The 26,511-nt window shown below is 36.4% G+C and overlaps 1 protein-coding gene across 14 annotated transcripts in view; it reads left to right on the plus strand.

The window, feature by feature from the left end:
• Positions 1 to 26,511, plus strand: part of RPS6KC1 (ribosomal protein S6 kinase C1) — a 206,938-nt gene that overhangs the window by 26,355 nt on the left and 154,072 nt on the right. For all 14 annotated transcript variants that reach the window (XR_004272231.1, XM_032289202.1, XM_032289210.1 and 11 more), the window contains one exon: positions 18,651 to 18,766. Coding sequence is in view for 5 of the 14 variants with exons in the window: in XM_032289200.1 (XP_032145091.1) it covers positions 18,651 to 18,766 (116 nt within the window). In the remaining 9 variants the exon portion in view is untranslated. The remainder of the gene's footprint in view (positions 1 to 18,650; positions 18,767 to 26,511) is intronic.

The raw sequence follows: 26,511 nt of genomic DNA on the forward strand, positions 1-26,511 counted from the left end.
TCCCCATCTCAGGATCCTTCATCATATCTGCAAAGACTCATTTTCCAACTAAGGTAACATTTACAGGTTCCAGGGATTAGCTTTGGGGGACCATTTTTCAGACTACTACAAAATGTATATTCATTTTTCTTTTCTTTGGGGAGACATTTGTGAGGTTATGAAAACATCTTGCTTTTCTACAAAATTGTCCCTTGGATTTAACATCCATTAATGATTCTTGCCTGACCCAATGTGTATATATGCTAGTTACAAAATACTGATTTTTAATTCTTGTACCCCTCCACCTTTGCTATTACCCTTCCTTCTCTCTTTATCTGTGTCTCTGTGTTTATGCATCTATGTTTCTCTGTGTATCTATCTGTGCAGCTGTGTATCTGTATCTGTATATCTATGTATTATATCCATGAACCTGTCCATCTATCCCTAATTGATCTGGACTCATCAGAATTCATTAATGCATTTAGTTATCTTAGTGCACAAATTGTCCCAGCTTTGATCAGTAGGAGCCCTTTTAAGCTGGATTCTGTATCTTTGTAATTTCACCTCATCCTATTTTCTTATTTTAGCACTTCTTATTTTAAGGCATAACAAAATGTTCAGTGCTCATCTTGAATTTACTCTGCTCCTGCCCTGAAATCTTCCATTTCTTGAAGGAGCCCTGGTTGCTTTTTGTGGATAATCGTGTTGAAAACTGTGCCATTTATCAGTTTATGGTATTTTAGCTCCAAATCTACTCTTCACTGACTTTTCAGACCTCCTTTTCCAGCTGTCATGGATGAGCTTAGTCAGTAGAGGGTGTTGGAAGGACACTGTAGGAAGCAGTGTTTTCGTGGTGCTTCCGTTCCTGTTTGATCTGTGTTGCCAGTGGCATATGTGGGATGCCTAGTGGTACTTATTCCCTAAGAAATTTTGTTGTCAGTTATTGTCTGCGGCCCCTTGCCTTCCAGCCTGGATCTGGTCGTACCACAGCAGACTTTCCTGCTTGCTACTCTCGGCCTGTAGCACCTTGCCCATGAAGTTTGACCCTCCTATTATTAGAACAGTTATGTCTGGGGCAACCAGTGGGTTATAGCCTCATTGTCTCCAGTGAGATCTGAATTCCAGCCTTGGAGAGGAGGCACCTGTTTCAAGTATTTCCTTTGGTTCTCCTCCTCAACCTAGGCATTCCTAAGAGTTGTCTTTTATTTCCTCTTAGTAATTAATACTTTGTAAATAGTTAATAATTCTTTATAAGACTCCCTATTCAAATCACTGTGTGGATTTCATTTTCTGTTTGGACCCTGGCTGCTGCAGAAATCACTACCTGGATAGTTGGTATGCTCCTTGCAACTTGCTTCTAAACTATTTTACCAGCCAGAGTTAGGAAATATAATACATTTATCTATATGCATAGGTGTAATGCACACATTTACACATACCTCTAATCATTTGCAAACCTGCATATATATATGTGCATATATATTATATAAACATACATATATTTTATAATTGTTTATAATAGCTTTAGTGAATCAGAGTTTTATATGTTCAGTTATATGTTTCATTCTTTGTACTTTCCTCCCACACCCTGGTTTTAGGTGTCTGGTCTTGACTAGAAATGTCTCCTAATGTCTACATGTTTTACAAGATGATTATTATAGTAATAGGTTAAAAAAAGTTTAAAAAATTAATTATTGAGGAATTCATTTGAACAGGATATTGGATGATGTTTTACTTGTTTTTACAGATGAAATGAACTTATAAGATCACTTGTTAGATAACCCACCTTTTTCTCAATGAAGTTGAACTATTATCTATGTTATGTATAGACTTCATATGAGTTTTCATTAATTAAAGATTTTCTCTTTATTTGTCTATTCCTATATAAATACCTACTTTTATAACACATTGATTTTTGTGCAGTGGCTTTACAGAGTATGTTCTGATAGCTAGTACCAGCTGTATTTCTCATCAACATTGGGGAAATTGTTGCCTTTCAAGATCAGCCTGGAGTTCCTGGGGCTCTTACAGTGATAATTCTTGGTTCTAAGAGGCTATGCCAGTTAACCCTTTATTGCTTCTTAGTTTGAAATCTCTTTCACCATTTCCCACTTGGTTAATGGGTAGGACTCTTTCAGTGTTTTTTTCTTTACGATGAATACACTGTTAAGCTTAGCAATGGAGGGCTCTTGTTGCAGGAGTGTAGGAGCTTATCTCCCTCCTTCTGGTGTCCTGTGGATTTTGTTTTGTCTTGCTCTTTTTGCATTGTTGCCAGAGCCATTCTGCTTCGGCCATATAATCTCTTGATAAGCTTGCAGGCTCAGCCAGTTTGGTGATTCTCTAGCTAAGGACACCAAGGTGCCACAGGCCTCCTGGAGACTGGCTTCTAACTCTGTGACTCCTTTTGTGTACCAGGAATTCGTCTGTGTATCTGCCCTTAGCTTTGGCCTGCTAGCACCCTGCAGAGTTGTTTGCCGTGTCCCATGTTCCCTCTCCCTGCCAATACATTTTGGACTCTAGGCCTGGTTGCCCTTCTGGAGTGTGGTCTCCTAGTAACTCCCTCTCCTTCTGCATGCGTGTCTGCTATCTTTCCTGCTTTAACCCCAGAAACTTGTTTCCTATGGCCTTCCCGGTACAGATACTACTAGGTATCCCACGCTGTGCTGGTGAGTTGGTTCCTCACACCATGACTGTGCGCTCACCTGCCAGCCGTGGCATGCTTGAATTCTGGAGGAGTCTTTCCTGCTTTTCTGGCAACTGCGGTTCAACAATGGCTCAGGGAACCTAGCAAACTTTTTTTCCATCCAGTGGCTGCAACCACACCTTCTCTACAGAGATCTGAATCCCAGCTTTGGGGAAGAGTTGCTCCTTCTAAGTTGTTCCTTCTTTGGGTATTCTCCCTCATTCTAGGGTATTCTTCAGAGTTCTCCCTTACCCTAGGATATTCTTCAGCATTCTCTTTTTACCTTTATAGTTACTCCACTCTCATGGTTAATAACTTTTTTTTTTTTTTTTTGAGATGGAGTCTTGCTCTGTTGCCCAGGCTGGAGTGCAGTGGTGTGGTCTTGGCTTACTGTCACTTCCACCTCCGGGTTTAAGCCATTCTCTAGCCTTAGCCTCCTGAGTAGCTGGGATTACAGGCTACCATGCCTGACTAATTTTTGTATTTTTAGTAGAGATGGGGTTTTACCATGTTGCTCAGGCTGGCCTCAAACTGAGCTCAAAGTGATCTACCTGTCTCAGCTTCCCAAAGTGCTGTGTTGGTATTACAGGCATGAGCCACTGCAACTGGCCTCATGGCTAATAATTTTTTATATTAAACTTTTCCATGTTCAAATTACTGTGTGCTTTCTGTCTCTTGATTGAATGCTATATTGATACTCTAATTTAGGAAGAGTTCTGAATGATCGGAAGTGATTCTGAATGACCTATTTCCATTGGCTTGTGGTCTACATGGAAGAAGGATTTTTCCAGGCTGATGGCTGGACTGTAGTATTCACTGAACTTGACACTTGCTTTTTCAGAATGTTCTACGCTTTACACCTCCTTGAGATCTGGGGACAAGATGTAGAGAATCTCACGTAGTATAGCAACATCAGTGGCATTTGTGCCAGAAAGAAGTGATCATCAAAAGCTTGTTTCTATGATTCTTTAATTTTAACAAATATTTAATAGTAACAATTTATGATTTTTAATATCTTGAGATATACATAATAGAAGTAACTTGGGTACATAATAAAAAGAAATACATTTATGTTTTCTTAGGTGAAAGCAATTGAGGTATGTGGGCAACAACAGGTCAATAGCAATAGAACGATTAGTTTCTGATGGGGTCTTCAATCTATTCTGTTCCCTTACCAAGCATTAATGAGTTCATGAACTCTTACTATTGTAGGCTGTTAGCATGTGACTGCCTGCTTTTGGCCTTGGATCTTTGACCTGCTTTGGCCATGGTGCTTCACATTTCTGTTGTTTTCTGTTCACAGTTACTATCTAAAATCAGTGGTTCCTCTGTTTTCTTGTTATCTTTCCCATTTAAAGATGTATGTGCTCTTTGCCATTGCAACTACTACCTCTTTTGACCACCGTTTTGCTGTTCCTTTCTTTTTTTTTGAGATGGAGTTTCGTTCTTGTTGTCCATGCTGGAGTACAATGGCTCAATCTCGGCTCACTGCAACCTCCATCTCCTGGTTTCAAGCGATCTCCTGCCTCAGCCTCCTGAGTAGCTGGGATTACAGGCATGTGCCACCATTTGTGGCTAATTTTTGTATTTTTAGTAGAGATGGGGTTTCACGTTGTTGACCAGGCTGGTCTCAAACTCCTGACCTCAGGTGATCCACCCACCTTGGCCTCCCAAAGTGCTGGGATTACAGGCGTGAGCCACCATGCCCAGCCCCATTTTGTTGTTAATGTGCCTGGCAAGCATGTTTACATGCCAAAAATCTATTGCCAGTCATATCTTCTTTGACTCATTTCAGTCCAGCTATCAATTATCTAGAAATTTTATGGGCACATTTAGTTTAAGAAGCTTTCTATAAACTGGCACAGAGGATATCATGATGCAAACAGCCCCTCTAAGAAACTTAAAAGTCTTACGGTTAAAGAAGTGAGCGTTACGATCCAGAGTTGAGAAAGAGGACTGTTTTAGATGTGATATCCTCACTGTCAAGTTTTTAAGACTTGTGGCACTATAAATATGAAGATGATGATAATTTTACAAAGTCGTCAATCTGAGGAGTTTTAAGAATCGTGCCTCTAAACCTATAGCCAGTATTGTTTTCTTGTGTTCTAAAAGTAAGAACCCTCCCTTGCCTTTTAATTATAATTTTCTCCCTTTCTCTTTGATTCCTTGGCAAGACTCTGAACTGTGTGATCCAAAGACTGCTTCAGTCTTATGAATGTATCTTCAGCATGTGGCACTGTGTCTGACATATAAATACTTGAAAAATAAGTTGAGCAAAATGAAAGTATGAGTAAGATTTAAAAGATAGAGTAGTTATGGGTAATGATGTCATTGAAAGTCAATCCCAATGCCAAAATTAAAATGTTTGATTATACCTAGTGTGGAGTAATAGATATGCAATAGGAAGAATATAAATTCACATGGCTTTTTTTGGAGGGCAATTTGAAATAAAACTTTTCTATTTTGTTTTTAATTAATTTTTCCGCTGGGTGTGGTGGCTCATGCCTGTAATCCTAGCACTTTGGGAGGCGGAGGTGGGTGTATCACCTGAGGTCAGGAGTTAACAGGACAAGCCTGGCCATCATGGTGAAACCCTATCTTTAAAAAAAAAAAAAAAAAAAGAAATTATTGAGGACTTCAAAGGACTGTTGTTTATGTGGGTTATAACTATTAATATTTACCATACTAGAAATATTAAAAATTAAAAAGTACACTACATGTTAACATAAAAGGACATTTTTATGAAAAATGATTCTTCCAAAGCAAAAAAGAAATAGCAAGAAGAGTAGTGTTGGTTTATGTTTTTACAAATCCCTAATGTCTGGCTTAATAGGAGATAACTGTGCTATTATATCTGTTTCTTTATTCAGTCTGTCAAGATATGTTGTTTTGGTTGTAGTATATGAGTAAAATTCAGGATCACACAGATAATACAGTTGAAAAAGGGACGACTGTTTTAATACCTTTTGCAGATAATTGAAGGTATTCTTTGATACACCAAAACTTGATGTGTGGTAATTTCTTAAAGGTTAGTTGGAAATCAGAACTGTATAAATGAACATTTTGTACTTTGTGACATTACAATCCATTGGCTTGTCTTAGATTTGAATATATCTTTTACCTGGACATGAGTTTGTAACATCCTGAATTGGCCATTTGAAAAATATTGGGTTCCTGAATTATGCAGATTTTGTAAATGTTTACCCATTTTATTATACGGTGTTAAAAATCATTAATATCACAGATATCAATGGAAAACATTTTGAAGTATTGGGAAGCTGTTAAGCTCACAGTGGCTTGACAGCTTGAATTTTATCGCTGATGACAGTACTGTTGGTTATTTTCCTGGAATTGTTAGGCCCATGTTGTTTATGTTTGAGAAAATGTCTGTCAGATATCTAGAGTAGTTATAGTTTGTTTCATTTCACAGAATTTGAAAAAGAAATGTTCTCAAGGATTGAGATTTAACAAAGTTAATAATTTTTACTGCTTTATCAAGGATATTCGAAGTGAAACTGGCATTAAATTTCTTTTTCTTTTTTTAAATATGAGTGAGTGTCAGTAAGGAATATAATGATTACGAGTAAGTATAGTTTGGTGGTGTTGCCTTGATTTCAGCGGTTTTATTACCATTGCTTTTAGACCATCAGTGCAAATGTCAGTGCAATAAAAAAAAAATGCAACTGCTTTTGTAGTATTATGAAAATGGTTTGACCTTGTTGATTGCCTGAAAGACCCTTTAGGGACCACCTGCAGTCTGTGAATGACTCATAGAGAAGACACGTGCACATATATACACATACACAAGGGTGTTCATTGCAACATTATATTCAGTAGAAGAAAACTGAAAATTGAATGTTTCTCAATCTATGATTATATGGATGTGCCATAATTTAGCCAAGTAATAGGATTATGGGGCTGTTTGAAATACAGTTGTATGGAAAGATGTCAAAGATATGTTTATAAGCTAAACAAAACAAATATTGCATATAATCATGTTTAATAAGATCCTTTGTATGTGTAAATAAACATATATGAATCATACCTATATACATTTGTGTAGTGTATGTAACCTCTCAGGGAGTGGTGGGAGGGATGTTTTTACTTTTTGCCTTGCATTTCTATACTGTGAAATTTAACACATTTATCTTTAATGTTGGAGGATACATAGCTGGCTTCTTAAAAAAGAAGCTTGTCGGCCGGGCGCGGTGGCTCAAGCCTGTAATCCCAGCACTTTGGGAGGCCGAGGCGGGTGGATCACGAGGTCAAGAGATTGAGACCATCCTGGTCAACATGGTGAAACCCCGTCTCTACTAAAACTACAAAAAAATTAGCTGGGCATGGTGGTGCGTGCCTGTAGTCCCAGCTACTCAGGAGGCTGAGGCAGGAGAATTGCCTGAACCCGGGAGGCGGAGGTTGCGGTGAGCCGAGATCGCGCCATTGCACTCCAGCCTGGGTAACATGAGTGAAACTCCGTCTCAAAAAAAAAAAAAAAAAAAAAAAAAGAAGCTTGTCACTGGGTGAAAGAGAGTGGCTTTAAAATTGGTTGAAGTTCTTAGCTGTTATTATCAACTGCTAATGAATTATCTTAAACTTTTCTCCACATCTTTCCATGTTATAGAATGAAAGTTTCTTATTAATCTTAATAAGTAAGCAGTTTATCTCCTTCAATAAATGGTACAGTCCATTTGTAATACTTGATAGCTGTAATGAACCTTGCAGGCAACAGCTGTGGCTATGTGGAAGGAATTGTTGGTTGATCATCTACTTTTTTTTTTTTTTTTAATGAGGTGGAGTCTCGCTTGGTTGTCCAGGCTAGAGAGCAGTGGTGCCATCTCCGCTTACTGCAACCTCTGCCTCCCAGATTCAAGTGATTCTCCTGCCTCAGCCTCCCAAGTACCTAGGATTACAGGTGCTAACCACCACTCCCAGCTACCTTTTGTATTTTTAATAGAGATGGGGTTTTGCCATGTTGGCCAGGCTGGTCTCAAACTCCTGATCTCAGGTGATCCGCCTGCCTCAGCCTTCCAAAGTGCTGGGATTACAGGTGTGAGCCACCGCACCTGGCCAGTCGTCTACATTTTTATAGGTCCTCTTACATTTTTGTAAGTAAACTTTAGCAGCAAAGGAGTTCCCTTGTAATTTACATGTCATCAGAGCTGATGTAGTTATTGTTGTAGTGGTATGGTGAGAAGTACATATTTTTTGCAGTCAGATAGATTTAGACCCATAACTTCTGTTCACTATTTACTACTGGTGTGATCTTTTACAGATTAACATCTGAGTCTAGTTTTCATATTGGTAAAGTAAGAATAATAACTTACTGTTCTGACAATTATATCTGTATTATATTTAGCTCCATGCTAAATGCATATCAGCTAGTGTTAGCTATTGTCTGTTGTTGCTCAGTGAGTTTACCAGTCCTCTAACATATCTTATTCTCTTGTGTCTCCTTCTTTAGTTTTGTGCTGCTCCACTGTGAAGTTTCTGGTTAGCCTTTCAGAAGTTGTCTCTTCTAGGAAGTTTGCCATGCTTCTTTTCACCTGAGTTAGTTGTTCACCTTTCTTGGTTCTTCATCTCATCAGTATAGCACTTAACTCATGTATTTTTCTCTGTTTTTTTTTCAAATTGACAAAATTTCAAATTTACAGACCCCCCCACCATAAGAATAGTATAGTGAACACTTATATACCTTTTTTTTCCAAGTTGAGGGATTGTTAACATTTTGCCACATTTCCTGCATTTCTCTCTGTATGTGTGTGTCTCTCTCATTTTTTCCTGAACCATTTGAGAATAAATTACAGATATTATGGTAGTTCATCCCTACTTTCCATATTTCTGCTATGACCGTAATACCATATTACACCTATGAAATTTAACATTGATACAATGCAGTCCATATTCAGATTTCTGTAGTTGTCCTTGAAATGTCCTTTTTAACTTTTTTTTTTTCATTCATAATCATGCCTCTCTTGGTTTGTTTCTTTAATCTAGAACAGTCATTATTACTATTTTTTTGGTCTTTTATGACACTGACATTTTTAAAGAGTGTAGGACAATAGTTTTGTAGGTTTCACAAGCTATATCTGTCTGATTGTTTTCTCATGAATAGATCATTGTTTGTTGTTTGTTTTGTTGTATCTATCATCAGTGTGACTTCCTGTGAGAAAGAGAAAGGCAGCCCCTGATAGCCAAGAATTGGCCAGGCACTATGTTGGTTTGACCTTGGTGTTTTTTAGAGTTGTAATTTGCAATTAGTCTGCGTTATTCTCCTGTTGAACATATACAGTTTCATAGAACATGAACATTAGACAAGGTCACTTCATGTCCCTGGATATAGGACAAAAACAAGACCATCCTGTAATCATGTCTGAACACAGATGAAAACATAAACATTTTTCAAGTCACAAAAATGATCAGATATTGTCATCCTGGTTACAGTGAATGACTACCTCTTCTAATTATAGCCTTAGCTTTCATTTTTCCTGCCTCATAGTAAGATTTATTCAAAAATCATAGAATCATAGAATTAGAAGTGAGAGAATCTCAGAATTACCTCCACTTCCTGACAGCATCCAATCCAGGGCAGAACCTCACTTCCTTGAACCTTTCCCAAAAGTACCTAACACAAGCCAAAACCCTGTAAGTCCTTTCTAATACCTTCTGGTGAAATGCCCCAGTGTTCCCAATGGTATATATTTTTGTTAGTTGAAAGAAGTAATAAATTCAGCTTATTTAACTATAAGTATGTTCCTGGTGCTTTTGGCCAGAGAGAATTTAATCCACAGAATCTTGATTTCTCTTTTTCTTTTTATTCTGTGAATGAATTTTTGATGTAGTTAAGAATCATCAGCATTAAGCTAAAAGATAATTTCATACTGGTCAAGGATAAATTTTATTTCTGTGAACTAGCTTTTGATGATTAATGTGCATTTTAAAAAAGTTGTAAACTCTGCTATCTAGGAGTTGTTCTAAGTAATGAAAACAACATAGGGAAGATTAAAGACAGCTTATAAATCAAACAGAGAGGCTTTATTTCTAGTGATTAATGAGCTTAGTTAGAATGTTTGGATTTAATTTCCTCCCCTCTACAGCTTTTAATAAACCATTGTTGGGTAATTGGGGATAGGGGAGTAGCTTATATATATCACACACACACAGAAATACACATACACTATATGTATGTGTATATATATATAAAATATAGGTATACCTCAGAGATGTTGAAGATTTGGTTTCAGACCATTACAATAAAGTGAGTGTCAGAATATTTTGGTTTCCTGGTGCATATAAAGGTTATGTTTACACTATACTGTAGTTTATTAAGTGTGCAGTAGCACTATGTCTTAAAAATGTACATACCTTAATTAAGAAATACTGTATTCCTAAAAATGCCAGTGATCATCTGAGCCTTCAGTATGTAGTAGTCTTTTTGCTGGTGGAGGATCTTGTCTCCATGTTGATGGCTGCTGTCTGATTAGAGTGGTGGTTGCTGAAAGTTGGGGTGTTTGTGGCAATTTCTTAAAATAAGACAATAATGAGATTTGCTCTTCCTTTCACAGAAGATTCTTTGACTCACTGACTCTTCTTTTCACAGAAGATTTCTCTGTAGCATGTGATGCTGTTTGATAACATTTTACCTACATAGAACTTCTTTCAGTATTGGAGTCAGTCTTCAAATCCTGTGACTGCTTTATCAACTAAGTGTATGTGACATTCAAAATCCTTTGTTGTCATTTCAACAGTATTCACAGCATCTTCACCAGGAGTAGACTCCTTCTCAAGAAACCACTTTCTTTGCTCATCCATAAGAAGCAACTCCTTGTTCATTTAACTTTTATCATGAGATTGCAGCAATTCAGTCACATCTTAAGGCTCCTCTTCCGATTTTAGTTTTTTTGCTATTTCTACCACATCTGCAGTTACTTCCTCCACTGAAGTCCTGAATCTCTCAAAGTCATACATGAGGATTAGAATCAGCTTCAAAAATCTTACTAAGGTAGGTCAGGCATGGTGGATTATCATGCCTGTAATCCCAACACTTTGGGAGGCTAGGGTAGGTGGATCACTTGAGGCCAGGAGTTCAAGACCAGCCTGGCCAACATGGTGAAACCCCATATATACTAAAAATACAAAAATTAGCTGGACATGGTGGTGCACACTTGTAATCCCAGCTACTCAGGAGGCTGAGACATGAGAATCTCTTGAACCCAGGAGGCAGAGGTCACAGTGAGCTGAGATCATGCTTCTGCACTCCAGCCTGGGTGACAGCATGAGGCACTGTCTCAAACAACAACAAAAAAAAGGTTGATAGTTTTACCTTCCCCCATGGATCACAGATGTTTTCCATGGCATCTAGGATGGTGAATCCTTTCCAGAAGGTTTTCAACTTATTTTGCTTAGATCCATGAGAGAAATCACTTGTATGGCATCTATAGCCTATGAAATGTATTTCTTAAAAAAGGAGAATTGAAAGTACAAAATGACTCCTTGATCCCATGGACTGCAGAATAGATGTTGTGTTAGCTGATGAAAACAACCTTAATCTCCTTGTACATCTCCATCAGAGTTTCAAGTGAACCAGCCAGATTCATTGTCAATGAGCAATAATATTTTGAAAGGGCTGGGCACAGTGGCTCATGCCTATAATCCCAGCACTTTGGGAGGTTGAGGCAGGTGGATCACAGGGTCAGGAGTTTGAAACTAGCCTGGCCAATGTGGTGAAACCCTGTTTCTACTAAAAATACAAAAATTAGCTGGATGTGGTAGCATGCGCCAGTAATCCCAGCTACTGAGGAGGCTGAGGCAGGAGAATAGCTTGAGCTTGGGAGGCAGAGGTTGCAGTGAGCTGAGATCATGCCACTGCACTCCAGCCTGGGGCAGAGCAAGACTCTGTCTCAAAACCAAAAAAAATTGTTTTTTAAAGGAATCTTTTTTTTTTTTTTTTTTTTTTCTGTGCAGTAGGTCTCAACAGTGGTCTTAAAATATTCAGTAGACCATGCTATTAACAGATATACTGTCATCCAGGCTTTGTTTTTCCACTGATGGAACACAGGCAGAGTGGATTTAGCCTACTTCTTAAGGGCCCTAGGATTTTCAGAATGGTCAGTAAGCACTGGCTTCAACTTAAAGTCACCAGCTGCATTGACTTTTGACAAAACAATCAGCCTGTCCTTAGAAGTGTTGAAACCAAGCACAACTTCTCCTCTCTAGGTATGTAAGTGTTGGATAGCATTTTCTCCCAAAAGAAGGCTGTTTTGTCTCCATTTAAAATCTGTTCTTTAGTGTAGCTATCTTTATCAATGATCTTCACTAGATATTCTGTATGACTTGCAGCAGCCTCTGCAGATCAGCCCTTGCTGCTTCACCTTGCAGTTTTATGTTAATGGTGATGGCTTCACTCCTTAAACCTCATATACCAACCTCTGCTAGCTTTCAACTTTTCTTTTGCAGCTTCCTCACCTCTCTCAGCCTTCATAGAATTAGAGAGTTAGGGCCTTGCTCTGGAGTAGGGTTTGGTTTAAGAGAATTTTGGGGCTGGTTTACTTTATGCATGTCAACAATAAGGCTGCTTCACATTCTTGTCATTTATGTGTTCACCGGAGTAACACTTTTAATTTCTTTTAAGAACTTGTTTTTTTGTATTCACAACTTGGCTAACTGGTGCAAGAGGCCTAATTTTCAGCATATCTTGGTTTGTGTTATACCTTCCTTACCAAGAGTCTTGCTCTGTTTCTGAGGCTGGAGTGTAGTGATGCAATCATGGCTCACCTGCACCCTTGACCTCTGGAACTCAAGCAGTCCTTCCAGCTCAGCCTCTTGAATATCTGGGATTACAGGCATGTTTCACTATGCCCGGCTGATTTTTTTTTTTTTTTGTAGAGATGGGGTTTCACAATTTTACTTAGGTTGATCTCAAACTCCTGGGCTCAACTAATCAGCCCACCTCAGCCTCTCAGATTATTGGGATTATAGGCATGAGCCAGTACACCCTGCCATTTTTCTACCTTTTGATTTAAAATGAGACACCTATAACTTTTCCTTTCACTTGAACACTCAGAGGCCATTGTAGAGGTTAATTGTTGTACTTTCAATATTGTTGTGTCTTGGGGAATACAGAGGCCTGAGGAAAGGGAGATTGGGTACAGCTGGTTGGTGGAGCAGTCAGAACACACACAACACCTATCAATTAAGTTTGCCTCTTATATTCTTGTGGTTTGTGGTGCCTCAAAACATTATAATTGTATTACAAATGCCCATACCAAAGATTACTGATCATAGATCACTAAAACAGATATAATAATAATAATGAAAAAGTTCGATTGTGACATTTCCCAAAATGTGACAGAGACATAAAGTGAGCACATGCTGTTGGAAAAATGTTGCCACAGATCTTCAATTTGTAAAAAATGCAGTATCTGTGAAGAGCAGTAAATCAAAATTCAATAAGATGAGGTGTATAATATTGCACAGTAAACCTCGAGAAAAATTTGTTTTGCATTTTCTATGTTTACCTATAATTTTTCTACTCTGTTCACAGGAAAATAAACATTGGTACTGTGAATGGAAATTCAAAGCTGCAGTAGGAGAAGCACCTGATTATGATTTCTCATGTTGTTACAGCCTTTCAAGTGAAAATTTGATTATGTTGAAGGATACACAAGTAGAGAATACTTCTAAGGTTATTGTCTGCCATTAGGATGACTACTGAATCTTGCTGCTACTTTTTTGAAAATTTTCAAATTAGGTTGTCTTTATTAAATATATTAGTTCCAGAAGTTATTTCATTAAAATTCATCTGCGTTTTTTCATTTATGCTACCAGTACTTTTTTTTTCTTTATGGTGGACTTTATTTATGAAACATTTTATTATGAAAATTTTCAAGTATATAGACAAGTTGAAGGATGTGTATAAGTGACATTTTCCTATATTTTCTTTATCCTATATCTCTCCATAATCTGTCTTGTTTTTAGGCATTTCAGCATAAAGTGCAGATCTGTGTCCTTCACCCACAAATATTTTAGCATGTTGTCATTAGTAAGAGTTCAGTATTTGTTTACAGCTTTTAGATAAGATTACATACAGTTAAATGGACAAATCTTAAGTGTTCCATTGTATGTGTGACATACAAACCTATGTAACCCAAACTCCTATCAAGATATAGAGGATTACTACCACCTAAAATTTATTCTTGCCCCTTCCCTGTCAATCCCTGCCCTCAAGCTCCCCAGAAGTAACTTCTTCCACTGTATGTTAGTTTTGTACACCCCAAATTTTCCTATAAATGGAATCACGCTGTACAAACTTTTTGTGTCTGGCCTCCCTCATGCAGCAGGTTTTTGGGATTCATCCATGCTATTGTGTTCATCAGGGGTTCCTTCCTTTTTACTGCTGTTTAGTTTAAATGTATCACAGTCTGTTTATCCACTGTCCTGTCAACGGGCACCTGGAATGTTTCCAGTTCAGTGTGATTATAAGTAAATCTATTACTATAAACATCTTTAGATGGACATATAGTTCTCTAGGAATATAATTTCTGGATGATAAAATAGGTATATGCTTACTTTCATAAGAAACTGAGAGACTCTTCCCAAAAGTGCTTGTATCATTTTATATTCCCCTCAACAATGTATGAAATTTCTGGCTACTTCACACTCTCACCAACATGGGACATTATCAGTCTTTTTAATTTTTAGCCTTTCTGGGGAGTGTGTGATGGTATCTTATTGTGGTTTTAACCTTCAGTTCCTTGATGACTAATAGGCTGAACATTTTTTCATGTGCTTATTAGACACTCATATATCCTTTTTTTTTTTTTTGAAGTATCTGTTACCATGTTTTACTTATTTTGTGGTGCTGGAGTTCTTTGTATATCTTAGATACTTTGATGTTTTGCAAATGTTTTCTCCCAGTCAGTGGTTTGTCTATTGATGTGTTAATGGTCTCCTAAAAATATATTTTTAAAAATTGTATTCTTATCTGGAAATGGGAAAAATAATTTTATTTGAGATTCAGTGGGTACATGTGAAGGTTTGTTACCTGGATATATTGTGTGGTGTTGAGATCTGGACTTCAAATGAACTTACCACCGAAATAGTGAATAAAGCATCCAATAGATAGTTTCTTAACAGCTGTCTCCCTCCTTCCATCCCGACTTTTGGAGATCCCGGTGTCTCTTGTGCCCATCTTTATGTCCATGTGTACCCAATGTTTAGCTTCCACTTAAAGTGAGAACATGTGATATTTGGTTTTCTGTTCTTGTGTTAATTCACTTAGGATAATGGCCTCCACCTGCATCCATGTTGCTGCAAAGGACATTATTTCATTCTTTTTTTTTTATGGCTGTGTGGTATTCCATGTACTGTGTATACATACCATATTTTCTTTATCCAGTCCACTGTTGATGGGCACCTAGGTTGATTTCATGTCTTTACTATCGTGAATAGTGCTACAATAAACATGAGAGTGCAGGTGTCTTTTTGGTAGAATGATTCATTTTCCTTTGGGTATATACCCAGGATTGGGATTGCTGGGTCAAATGGTAATTTTATCTTTAGTTCTTTGAGAAATCTCCAACATGCCTTCCACAGGGGCTGAACTAATTTACACTCCCACCAACAGTGTATGAGCATTGCCTATTCTATACAACCTCGCCAGCATCTGTTATTTTTTGCCTTTTTAATAATAACCATTCTCACTGGCGTGAGTTGGTATCTCATTATGGTTTTGATTTGCATTTTTCTAATGAACAGTGATGTTGAGCATATTTTCATGTTGGCTGCTTGTATGTCTTCTTTTGAGAAGTTTCTGTTTATGTCCTTTTCCCACTTAATACCATTCTTCTGTTGTTATTCTGACGTATTTTAGGAACAAAGAAATGAGCATGTTCCTTTATCGTTTTTGTTCTGATAATAGGATTAAATGTGATTGAAGCTTTTAATGCATAACCCTTTATTTTTGGTTGTGCACTATTCTGAAAAAATGTCTTAATTCATATCTGCTTGTCAAAGTTTAGTGGAATAGAAACAATAAATCAATAGAAGTACAACAAGATGTGCTTTTGGCATTTATTCCATTGCTTAAGCATTTTATTTTAGCCTAATGGGGAAGATTAAAGCCTCCAATTTTTTTGTATTTGTTTCAGATAGCACTAAGATCTTTTTAGGGTGCTATTAAATATTAAGACTTCCATTAAAACTTCTCAACAAGCAGTTAATGCATTCAAAGATATTCTCAGGTAGTCTAGTGGGTTGATACATAAAATAATGTGTGTATTTTCTGGGTTATTGTTCTAAGCTTATAGATGTTTACAGAATTACTAATATTAATTTATAGGCAGTTGAATTTACTTTTTTCTTTAAGGGATAAATGTCTTGGACTATAATCGTAAGCACTGATTCATACTTTCTTATTTATGCAAAGTAAGGAATAATGAACATTTAATCTAGTTGGCCAGTAGATTTTTTCCTAAGATTAAATCATTTAGATTGTTTTCAAGCCAGATAATTGGTTTTACCTATTGGGGTTCTTGCAAATTTGTTTCTAGATAATATCAGTGATACATAAGTGAGTAGTGTCATTTTAGGTTTGGTATTGTTATTGGGAGGGTTGAATTTCATTGTTGCCCTTGAACTGAGAACTACCTAAACCGTAGCATAATGGATTATGTTGGGTTTGGTTATTTGTGAGAAAACTTAAGATAGAAGTCAATTTCTTCCTCATGGCAAAAGATTTAGAGGTAGCCTCAAGCATGGCAGCTGCACGGTGATCCAGAATCTAAGCTCCTGTCTTGTTGTTCTGTCACTTTTTAAATGAGATGTAGGCTCGCTGTGTTGCCTAGGCTGACTTGAACTTCTAAGCTCTAGTGAGCCTTCTGGCCTCAGCCTCCTGAGAAGCTGGGATTATAGGTTTGTGCCACTGCACCCTGCTTCTGTCATTTTTAACCTTTCACTTCTTGATCCTTCTTGGAAGGGGGAAGGGACAAAGAAGAGAAGGAGAGAGAGGCTGTATATCATTTGTCTTTCAAAAAGATTTCTGGGAAGCTACAGTATAACTTGTTTATGTGCTATTTGCCAGAACTTAGTTTATATCTATGCCTAAGTGCCAAGCAAGCTGGCAATTATAGTTTTTTTTTTTTTCTTTTTTCCCCTGGGCTGTCATGTACCCATTTGAATAAAAATTGGGGAAGAAAGCAAGAACAAATATTTGAATAGCAGTGGACAGCCTATTCCATAGTAAGTAAAGCAGCATACAGAAAGTTAGGAATCCTCTAACTGGCTACCACTTGCCCGCTGACCCTTATTTGGTCCTGGGCTCTTTCAGGAAACTGATAAAAGTTATGGACCCTATCCTAAGAAAAGTGCACCTGTGTGTACATATGCATGGGCTTCTGTGGGATTGTTGTCTTTGGAGCCCATCCATGAACCATTGCCTGAGAGGTTGTGTATGGACCCACTATTAAGATTTCCTGTTATAGGCTGGGTACTGTGGCTCATGCCTGCAATCCTAGCACTTTGGGAGGCCTAGATGGGAGGATCACTTGCATCCAGGAATTCGACACTAGCCTGGGCAGCATAGTGAGACCCTCCCTCTACAAAAAAATTAGCTGGCTGTGGTGGCATGTGCCTGTAGTCCCAGCTCCTTGGAAGACTGAAGTGGAAGGATTGCTTGAGCCTGGAAGATTGAGGCTGCAGTGAGCTTATGATCACTCTGGGTGACAGAGTGAGACTCTGTCTGGAAAAAAAAAAAAAGATTACCTGTGATAATGTTTCACTGCAAGACAGTTATTTATGAATTTTTACATGGCTTTTAAAAGATTTTGTTATTCACTCACACAATCAATTAAAGTTTGCTCTGTATTTAGTCACTATGATAGAACTTGAAGATTCAAAGAACCATAATATTCTATTAAGTGCTTACTGTGTGCCTGGCATGGAATTGGAAACTTAAGTACATTATTCATTTCTTACATTTTACAAATGAGGAAATAATCTGCCTAAGATTTTACAGCTAGTGAATGATAGATCTAGTATTTGAACTCAGGTCCTTTTAGTTATCATGAAATAGACACTTAACCATAAGCATGAGACACACTGGGCAGAGGATATTTTAGTGGTTCAGTTTCACTTGCCAGTCATTTAGGCACTTGCCTGTGTAACTAGGAATCTCTTTGTGCCTCAGTTTTCTGTTAATACTCTGCAAAGGCACTTAAAATGTTTAAGTATGTGATGATGCTGCCTTTCTGATTTTGTATTTTTTCATTGCAATCAGTATGATACATGGCATATGATAAATGTCAACTGGTAGTCTAAGAGTAATACAAAATGATCATATTTGAAAATGTCTTGTCAGCATTCAAACTATATATCATTTAAAAATTCTATGGAAACCACCTTTTGATCACCTTGTAAAGCAGAACTCACTGGTGCTGTGTTTGTGTTCTTTTTTCTCACAAGCGTGCTGTTATGTATGCTGACAGCATCACACATGGAATTTAGCATAAAAGCTTTTTGCTTCAAGCTGAGGTTTTTGACCCCACCAACAATACAGATGTTCTCATAATTTCCTCTCTTCAGCCCCTTTATAAATCAAAAAAAGTAGAAAAGGGAAAATTACATGAGTAATTACAGTATTGGATTACTGTAGAAAACCATTTCAGTTCTTTAAAATTCTCTTTTCAACTTTAGTTTCAAATCACCAGCTTCTTAAATGGCAACTTTCTTATATTGACAGGCTCTAAATTATGAATGTACCATTTATTTATCAGTTGACACCTCTGCCTCTTGTTTTATTAGAAACATTTTCTTTTCTATTGAGAGTACTGCTGATTCTAATTGTAGAGATTAGATTTGACTTCAGAAGTGTGCATAATAAGCAAAGCAACTAAGTGATAGGCCTGCTGCCACTTTCTTATCTGTGTACATAAACTATCGTAAACCAGTGTTTGGCCATTCCTTCCTTAAAGTGTTGATTCTAATTTAATTGTAGGGCGATTTGATGAAACTGTTATTGAAGAGAGAAGACAGTGTGCTGAAGACCTGCTACAGTTCTCTGCCAATATTCCTGCTCTTTACAATAGCAAACAGCTTGAAGATTTTTTCAAGGTTTGATAGTCTTTCTGGAATATTTTATATCTTATTAAATACTTTTGTAATTTGTAGTAAAGTAATAGAAAATGTCATTTACTTTTGAATTTCGTTATTCACTTTAAAAGTAGAAATTAATAGCTCTCTAATAATGTTCATGGCATAGCTCCTATTTTTAATGTAGAAATGTATGCTTTTTTATTTTTTTTGGAACTGGTTCTGCTATGTTGCTTAGGCTGTTGTTCAGTGGTCATTGACAGGTTTGTGATCATGGCGTGCTACAGCCTTGGCTTCCTGGGCTCAAGCCTCCTCTTGTCTCAGACTCCTGACTGTTTTTGATTCATAGATCTTAAAAAATTGATGCGAAGAGCTTAGAGATTATTTAACTCTATCTGTCATAATTGAAATACATTAAAAAAATTAAGTATCATGAAACTCCAGTACTTGCCTTTGCTTTTTGAGGTGTCTTTCAGTGGCAGATTTATCTTGGAATATAAGCCACTGTAAGTCTATATTAAATTTGTTATAATTATATTGACTTGTTTGTAAAGATATGTAATACTGCACAGTTTAAGAGAGCAGGCCAGTGCAAATTATATTACTGGTGATCATTGAATATTACTGTTTTAAGTTCGTAGACATGTAATGCTTTCAAGTTTTTTACCATTTTAAATAATAATTTCCTAATTTATTTTGAACTGAATCTGTACATGTTGACAGTTATATCATTGTATTTGTCACATTTTTCCTGTTGCATTGAATTAGGCTTCTAAAAAAAAAAAAAAGAAACCTAAGTGATTGTGCCATAATTGTTTTTACTTCTTTAACTAAAATCTACTCCCTTGTATAGGTTAAATTTCTTAGACTGTATAACCAGTGATATATATGAATAGTGGGATATTTGGTTTTTCTGATCCTAGTGGATCTACACATAGTTATTTATTTATTTGTTTATTTTTTTCTGTCAGCGCTTTGTCATCCAGGAATTTATTTTTTATGATCTGTTTTATCTACTGAAGAAAGTTCTTTTGAAAGACATTGCAGATTTACAGTAATAGAAATAAAGGATAATGATAGCAGAATTTGTAGTAACAATAACATTCCTGATGATTGACCATGTTGCTTAATTTTCCCCATTCTGCAAATTAGACTGAGATAATAAATTTGGTTTCTGCATATGGCCCAATGCAGATCTTTAGGATAAAGGCCAAGTTAAATTGATAGAATATTTATCACTTTGCTGTGCTTTGTTATAATTGTTTCTGTGTGTCAAGGAGTCTGTTTTTTATGGAAAAAGACATTATTATTAAACCAGAATATTGCTTTATAGAAATTGTGAAAAGCTGTCATGCAAATTACCGGATGCCATATAGCTAAAAAAATTTAGGGATTATGGAAGTCAGATTGAAGACTTTAGACAGTTTAAGTTACTTGTTTATTATATTTCTTCCTGATTGTAACTGTTGCTGGAAGTCACTGGGAAACAAGACTGTCATTTTCAGGGTTTTTGAAAGATTGGACAGTTTAAGAGAAGTCAAGCTAATCTTGGAAAGTATCTTAGAACTGTCTTCAACAGCGTGCTAGGCAGGAGCAGGATACTGATTTGGTAATATCACAACAGTGGCCTTCAGTCATTTTAAATAAGAGAAACTAAGCAGGAAAAAAAAACTCATTACATTAGCTTGAACAACAATAACAAAAAAATAGTCTTATTTCTTATATAACAAGAAGGATGAGTGAGGATGGTAGTCCAGGGCTGGCATGGAGAGCTCAGTAATGTTGACATAGGTTCCTGGGTTTGGGTGTGAAAGGCAAAAGGCCAAAAGAAATACGTCAGTTTTTAAAAGCTTTCGTAGAAACATGATCTAGAGATAGCCCTTCTTACATCTCATTGGCCAGAACTGGGTCACATGCCCATCCTTAATTTGAAGGAGTCTGGGAAGGTGACACTTAGCTTTCTAGTTCTGATCATGGATGAACGTGGGGTGGGAAGATTTTGGGGTAGCTAATTCACAGGGTGTGCTATAGTATCATAGTTTATTTTTCTCTTTAGAAACATTGATGCTGCCACATGCCAATGACCATATAGCCACTTGCTTACATTGACTTTAAAAAAACACATACCTAAGAGTAGAAGGAATAGTATTATGAACCTCTATGACCCATTGCTTGGTTTCAGAAATTATCGGTATATTGCCAAACTTGTTTTATCTACATCTTTCCGTCTCATACTCTTTACTGGTTGGTTGGTTGTTCATTAGTATTAGTACAGTTACAGATTGTAAGTGTACAATTAACTGATTTTCAGTAAATTTATAGAGTTTTGCACCTATTACCAACATATTCTTTTTTTTGAGATGGAGTTTCGCTCTGTTGCCCAGGCTGGAGTGCAGTGGTGTGATCTTGGCTCACTGCAACCTCTGTCCCTTGGGTTCAGTGATTCTCCTGCCTCTGCGTCCCGAGTAGCTGGGAATGCAGATGTGCACCAGCATACCTAGCAACTTTTTGTAGTTTTAGGAGAGACAGGGTTTCACAGTGTTGGCCAGGCTGGTCTTGAACTCCTGACCTCAAGTGATCCACCTGCCTTGGCCTCCCAAAATTCTGAAATTACAGGTGTGAGCCACTGTGCCCGGCCAACGTACGATTTTAGATCATTTCCATTACCTCACTGCTGTGTAAGCTCCCTATGGTGATCCCCTTTTCCATCCCTACCCTGGGGCAACTAACTGCCTGGTTCTGTCTGTAGATTTGCCTTTCCTCCCCATTTCAAATACATGGAACTATATAATATATGTAGTGTTTTGTTCACAATATATGTATGTAGGTTTCTTTTACTTAGCATAATGTTTTTGAGCTTCAGTCATGTTATATTATATACCAGTATTTCATTCCTTTATATAGCTGAAATATATTTCATTATATAGATGATACCACATTTTTTTCATTAGTTGATAAATTGATGGACATATTTGGATGTTTCTGTTTTGGCTGTTATGACTAATGCTACTGTGAATATTTGCATACAAATCTTTGTGTGGATATATGTTTTCATGTCTCTTGGGTGATTCCTGAGGAGAGGAATTGCTGGGTCTTATGGTAAGTTCATGTTTTTAAGAAATTGCTAAACAGTTTTTTAAATGGACTATACCATTTTGTATTCAGTCAGTAATGTCTGAACTTACCAGTCGTTTCACAAAATCACCAACACTTGGTATTGTCTGATTTTTTAGCTGTAGCTCTTCTCGAAGGTATGCAGTGGTATTTCGTTGTAGTATTAATTTCAGTTTCCTAATGGCTAATGATGTTGAAACATATTTTCCTGTGCTTTTTTTATATATATCTTTGGTGGAATATCCATTAAAATCTACCCAATTTTTTTATTGGGTTGTCATTGAGTTGTAAGTGTTCTGAATATATTCTGGATAAATAATCTTATCAGATAAGTGATTTGTAAATATTTTCTCCCCAATCTGTAGCCTTTTAGTTTTCTTAATGGTGTCATTTGAAGTGCAAAAGCTTTTAGCTTTGATGATATATAATTTATAATATTTTTTTCTTTTTTGGGTTATACCTGTCATACCCAGGAACTTTTTGAGTAACCCAAGATCATGAAGATTTTCTTCTGTGTTTATTTCTAGATTTCTAGAAGTTTTAATGTTACAGTTAGGTCTATGATTCTTTTTTAGTTCATTTTATATAGGGCGTGAAGTAATAGTTTAAATTCATTTTCTGGTATTTGTATATCTAGTATTCTGAGCATCATTTGTTGAAAAGATTATTCTTATTGAATCACCTTGGCATACTTGCTGAAAATAAATTGACTGTAAATATGATGACTTACTTCTGGACTGTTGATATGTTCTATTAATCTATGTGCCTGTTCTTATGCTAGTACCATACTGTCTTGATTACTGTAGCTTTTTAAGTATTGAAATCAGCCAGTGTAAGTTTGCTTACTTTACTTTTTCAAAATTGTTATGGCAGTTTTGAGTTCTTTCAACTTTTCTACTTCCGTAAAAATTTTTAGCATCAGCTTATCTATGTGAACAAAAAATTCTTATGGAATTTTAAAATTATTTTATTTATTTATTTAAAGAATTGGGGTCTCACTTTTGTCATTCAGGCTGGGATGCAGTAGCACAATTATAGCTCACTTTAACCTCAAACTCTTGGGTTCAAGGGATTCTCCTGCCTCAGCCTCCCAAGTAGCTGGGACATGCACCACCATGCCCAGGTAATTTTTAAATTTTTTTTGTAGAGACAGGGTCTCACTCTGTGTCCCAGGCTGGTCTTGAACTCCTGGCCTCAAATAATTCTCTTGTCTCAGTCTCCCAAAGTGCTGGGATTACAGGTGTGAGTCACCACACCTGGCCAAAGGTGGGAACATCTGCTAAAATCCTCCAGCTTCATTCTCTCCTAGCTGAACTATTTTGGCTTACTCCTCAGATTTCTGATTGGAATCTTATTGACTCTGTAGTTCAGTTTGGGAAAATTGTCATTTTAACAATATTATCTTGCAATCAATCCATGAAAATGAAATGACTACATTTTTTCAGATATTCTCTAAATTCTTTAAGCAACGTTTTGTAGTTTTCAGGGTATAAGTCTGGGGCTTCTTGCCTTAAATTTAGTTGTAAGCATTTTAATCTTACGCTATTTTGAATGAAACTGTGTTTTCTTTTCACATAGTATTATGCTTTAAGGGTTTATTCATGTTGTGGCATGCATCAGTACTTTATTCCTTTTTGTGATTGTATAATATTCCTGTGTATGGACTATGGGTATACCACATTTTATTTATCTACAGTGTGTGTTGGTACATTCTTGGGTTGTTCTCCCTTTGGCTGTTATGAATGGTGCTGTTATGATTATTGACATATACATTTTTGTGCAGACATGTATTTTTGTTTCTCTTAGATACATATCTAGGAGTGGAATTTAGGTGGGAAGTTTTTTAAATTAGATTTAGAGGATGTGTATGTGTATACATATATTTATGTTTTCAAGGTACATCCAGGTTGTAGCATGCATCAGTAGTTTATACCTTATTGTGACTAAATAATATTTCATGGAATGGTTATGAATATACCACATTTTGCTAGTCTGTTCATTGGTTGATAGTCATTCAAATTGTCGTTGCTTATGGCTGTTATGAAAAATGCTTCATTTGATCCTTTTTTAATAATTTAGATTTATTTATATATGCTATTTCATGAGTCATAGTCCTTTTAATTCTTTAATCATGTTTTCCTTTGATAATTTGAACATATTTATAATAGCTGCTTTGAAGTTTTTGCCAAGTCCAACATCTTTGTCCCCTCACAGATAGTTCCGATTGACTGGTTACCCCCATGTTTGGGTCACATACTTTTCTGTGTCTTTGCATGTCTCTTAATTTTTTTTATTGATTGGAAATTGAACATTATGGATAATATACTATAGAACTCTAGGTTCTGATTTTTTTTTTCTCCCTGAGGGTTCTTGCCGTTTTCTGTTAGTTTGTTTAGTAACTAGCATTTTCTGTTAATGTATTTAGTCTGTAGTCAATCTGTGGAGTCCATTTCCTGTTAAGTGTGTGACTGCTGATATCCCTGCCCAATATTTAATTTTAATTTTATTTTTAAGCCAGGCTCTGTAGTGGCTAGCCCTGTGTCAGCATAGCTTTGTGGTCAGCCAGTGTTCGGTCATTGCTTGTGCTTAAACACCTGTGCCATTATATGCTTTTCTTTTAATGCTGATGATTTTTTAATGTGTTCTCAAAGTCTCAGCTGTTTTTAAAATTTGCCCTGGCTTTTACTTTCCTCTGAAGTCTTGAATTTCCTCTATGCCTGCGCACTGTCTCATGGTTTGCAAGGTATTGTTGGATAGCTTGACCCCTCTCTGGTCTCTATTACATGGATGGGTCGTGAGCTTTATTAAGACTCCCTATGGCTGTATTATTTTCTGGATCTCCCTCCTGTCTGATCTTTTGCTGACTGCAGCTTCAGGTGTGCTGAGCCATCACTTTTCCTTGCCATATATTTGGCCTTGAGATTGCTACTATTATTGACAGTAATATTTGGGGTGGATTTTTAAATTTTTTTCTGTGCTTCAATCCAAATCATGTTAGCCTCCTCAAAAGTGAACCTACTCGTTTTCAAGGCTTGCATTGCCCTTATAGAATTACTGTGGCCACCCAGCTGGGTTGGGGGATGGAAAGAACTGAGGCAAGAACGTCACGGATTTTCATAGTTCTCACCTGTGGTTCTGTGGTTTCTCAGTAACCTCTGTTTCATTTGCTTTATGCTTTTAGTCAATTTCCAGAGCCCTCAGTGGTGGTTTTGACAGGTTTCTAAAGATTTATAATTGCTTTTTGGGGAAAGAATTGCCGATTTCCTTACTCCACTATACCAGAAGTCCTTCCCTGCTAGACTCTTCATTAACAAAAAAACTTTGAGATACATAGTATCTCAAAACTTCTATGAAATTTTTTTACTGCATACCGGAAATACCCAAATGGCTATTTTTGAATTAGGAATTAAAATTTAGGATTGTGGCATTATTTTACTGCTACATCCCTCCAGTTCCTATGTGACAGTTTTTGTTTCATTAAAAATTTGTTCTTTACCATTTATTTTTTATAACAGTGTTTGTTAAACTAGATGCATATTTAGGATTATGAGGTAAAACATTTTACATTTTGAATTTTATCTTACAAGATCTTATGTTAACCAATAATACACATTTATTGAGTGCTTACACTGTTCTGAATACTTTGCATGAAATATGTGAAATAAAATAATGTCTTAGAAGACATTTTATAGGTAGGTAACTTAAATCACACACCTAGTGGTAGAAGAGGCAGTTAATAGTTGAAAGATATTTTCTTCTAAAATTAACTTTGTCTTTTAATATTTCTATAATACTTGAAAATCTTGATTTGGTTTGGATGTTGTTATAGGACAGCTTAATCTATACTAGATATTCTTTTTGGAGAAAAATTTAAATATAAGCTGTAATCTGAATATTGTAATAAAGGGTAGAATAAAGTAATACAAATTCTTACTCCTAAAGAGAATAATCATTTTTAAAGTTTTAGTTCATGTAACACTCAGGGAAGTAAAATTTGGTAATTTGAGAGGGACCATTTCAAATTTCATTCCTTAAAAATAAATGGACAGAGAGAGACTTCTGATTAGGTAAAGATAGTCATTGAGTTTTTTTGTGCTGAAGCAGAGAGAAAATGTGGGTTTGTAATTCCTTTGAGCTTTATTATTCTGTTAGTAGTGTTTGGAGGCATAGAGCTGTTGGTGGAAGGTAGAAGGGAAGATATTAAGGAGCAGAAGAGCTATTGTTTTAATTATTTAAGGATTATAAGCTCTTATATCTGTGATTGGAGCATGCATTTCACAAAGCCATAGCACAACCTCATACCACCACTACTTGTTGGTGATAGCATTCTCTAGCTGCATGTAGAGTAAGATAACTTTTTGAGGCATGAATTTGCAAACCTCAATAGGGAATTAAAATAATGACCACATAGAGAAATCAATTTTATATTTATTTTTTATATTTTTAAAAAATACCTCTACTAAAAGTACCTTAAATATTTTTAGTTTTACCTATATTGTATACAAGTGGTTCTCAAACTTTAAAAGGCTTCTTAGATCACCTGAGGTGCTGTGTGATATGTTGTAGGGTATAATTTGATAAAATTCAATGAATTCCTGATGGGCCATCATTTATCACTAATTAAAATGACCAGTCCCTAAGGATACTGAACA

The sequence above is a fragment of the Sapajus apella genome, unplaced genomic scaffold (genome assembly GCF_009761245.1).
Source record: "Sapajus apella isolate SASKATOON/1434 unplaced genomic scaffold, GSC_monkey_1.0 scaffold22, whole genome shotgun sequence".
Taxonomy (NCBI): Eukaryota; Metazoa; Chordata; class Mammalia; order Primates; family Cebidae; genus Sapajus; species Sapajus apella.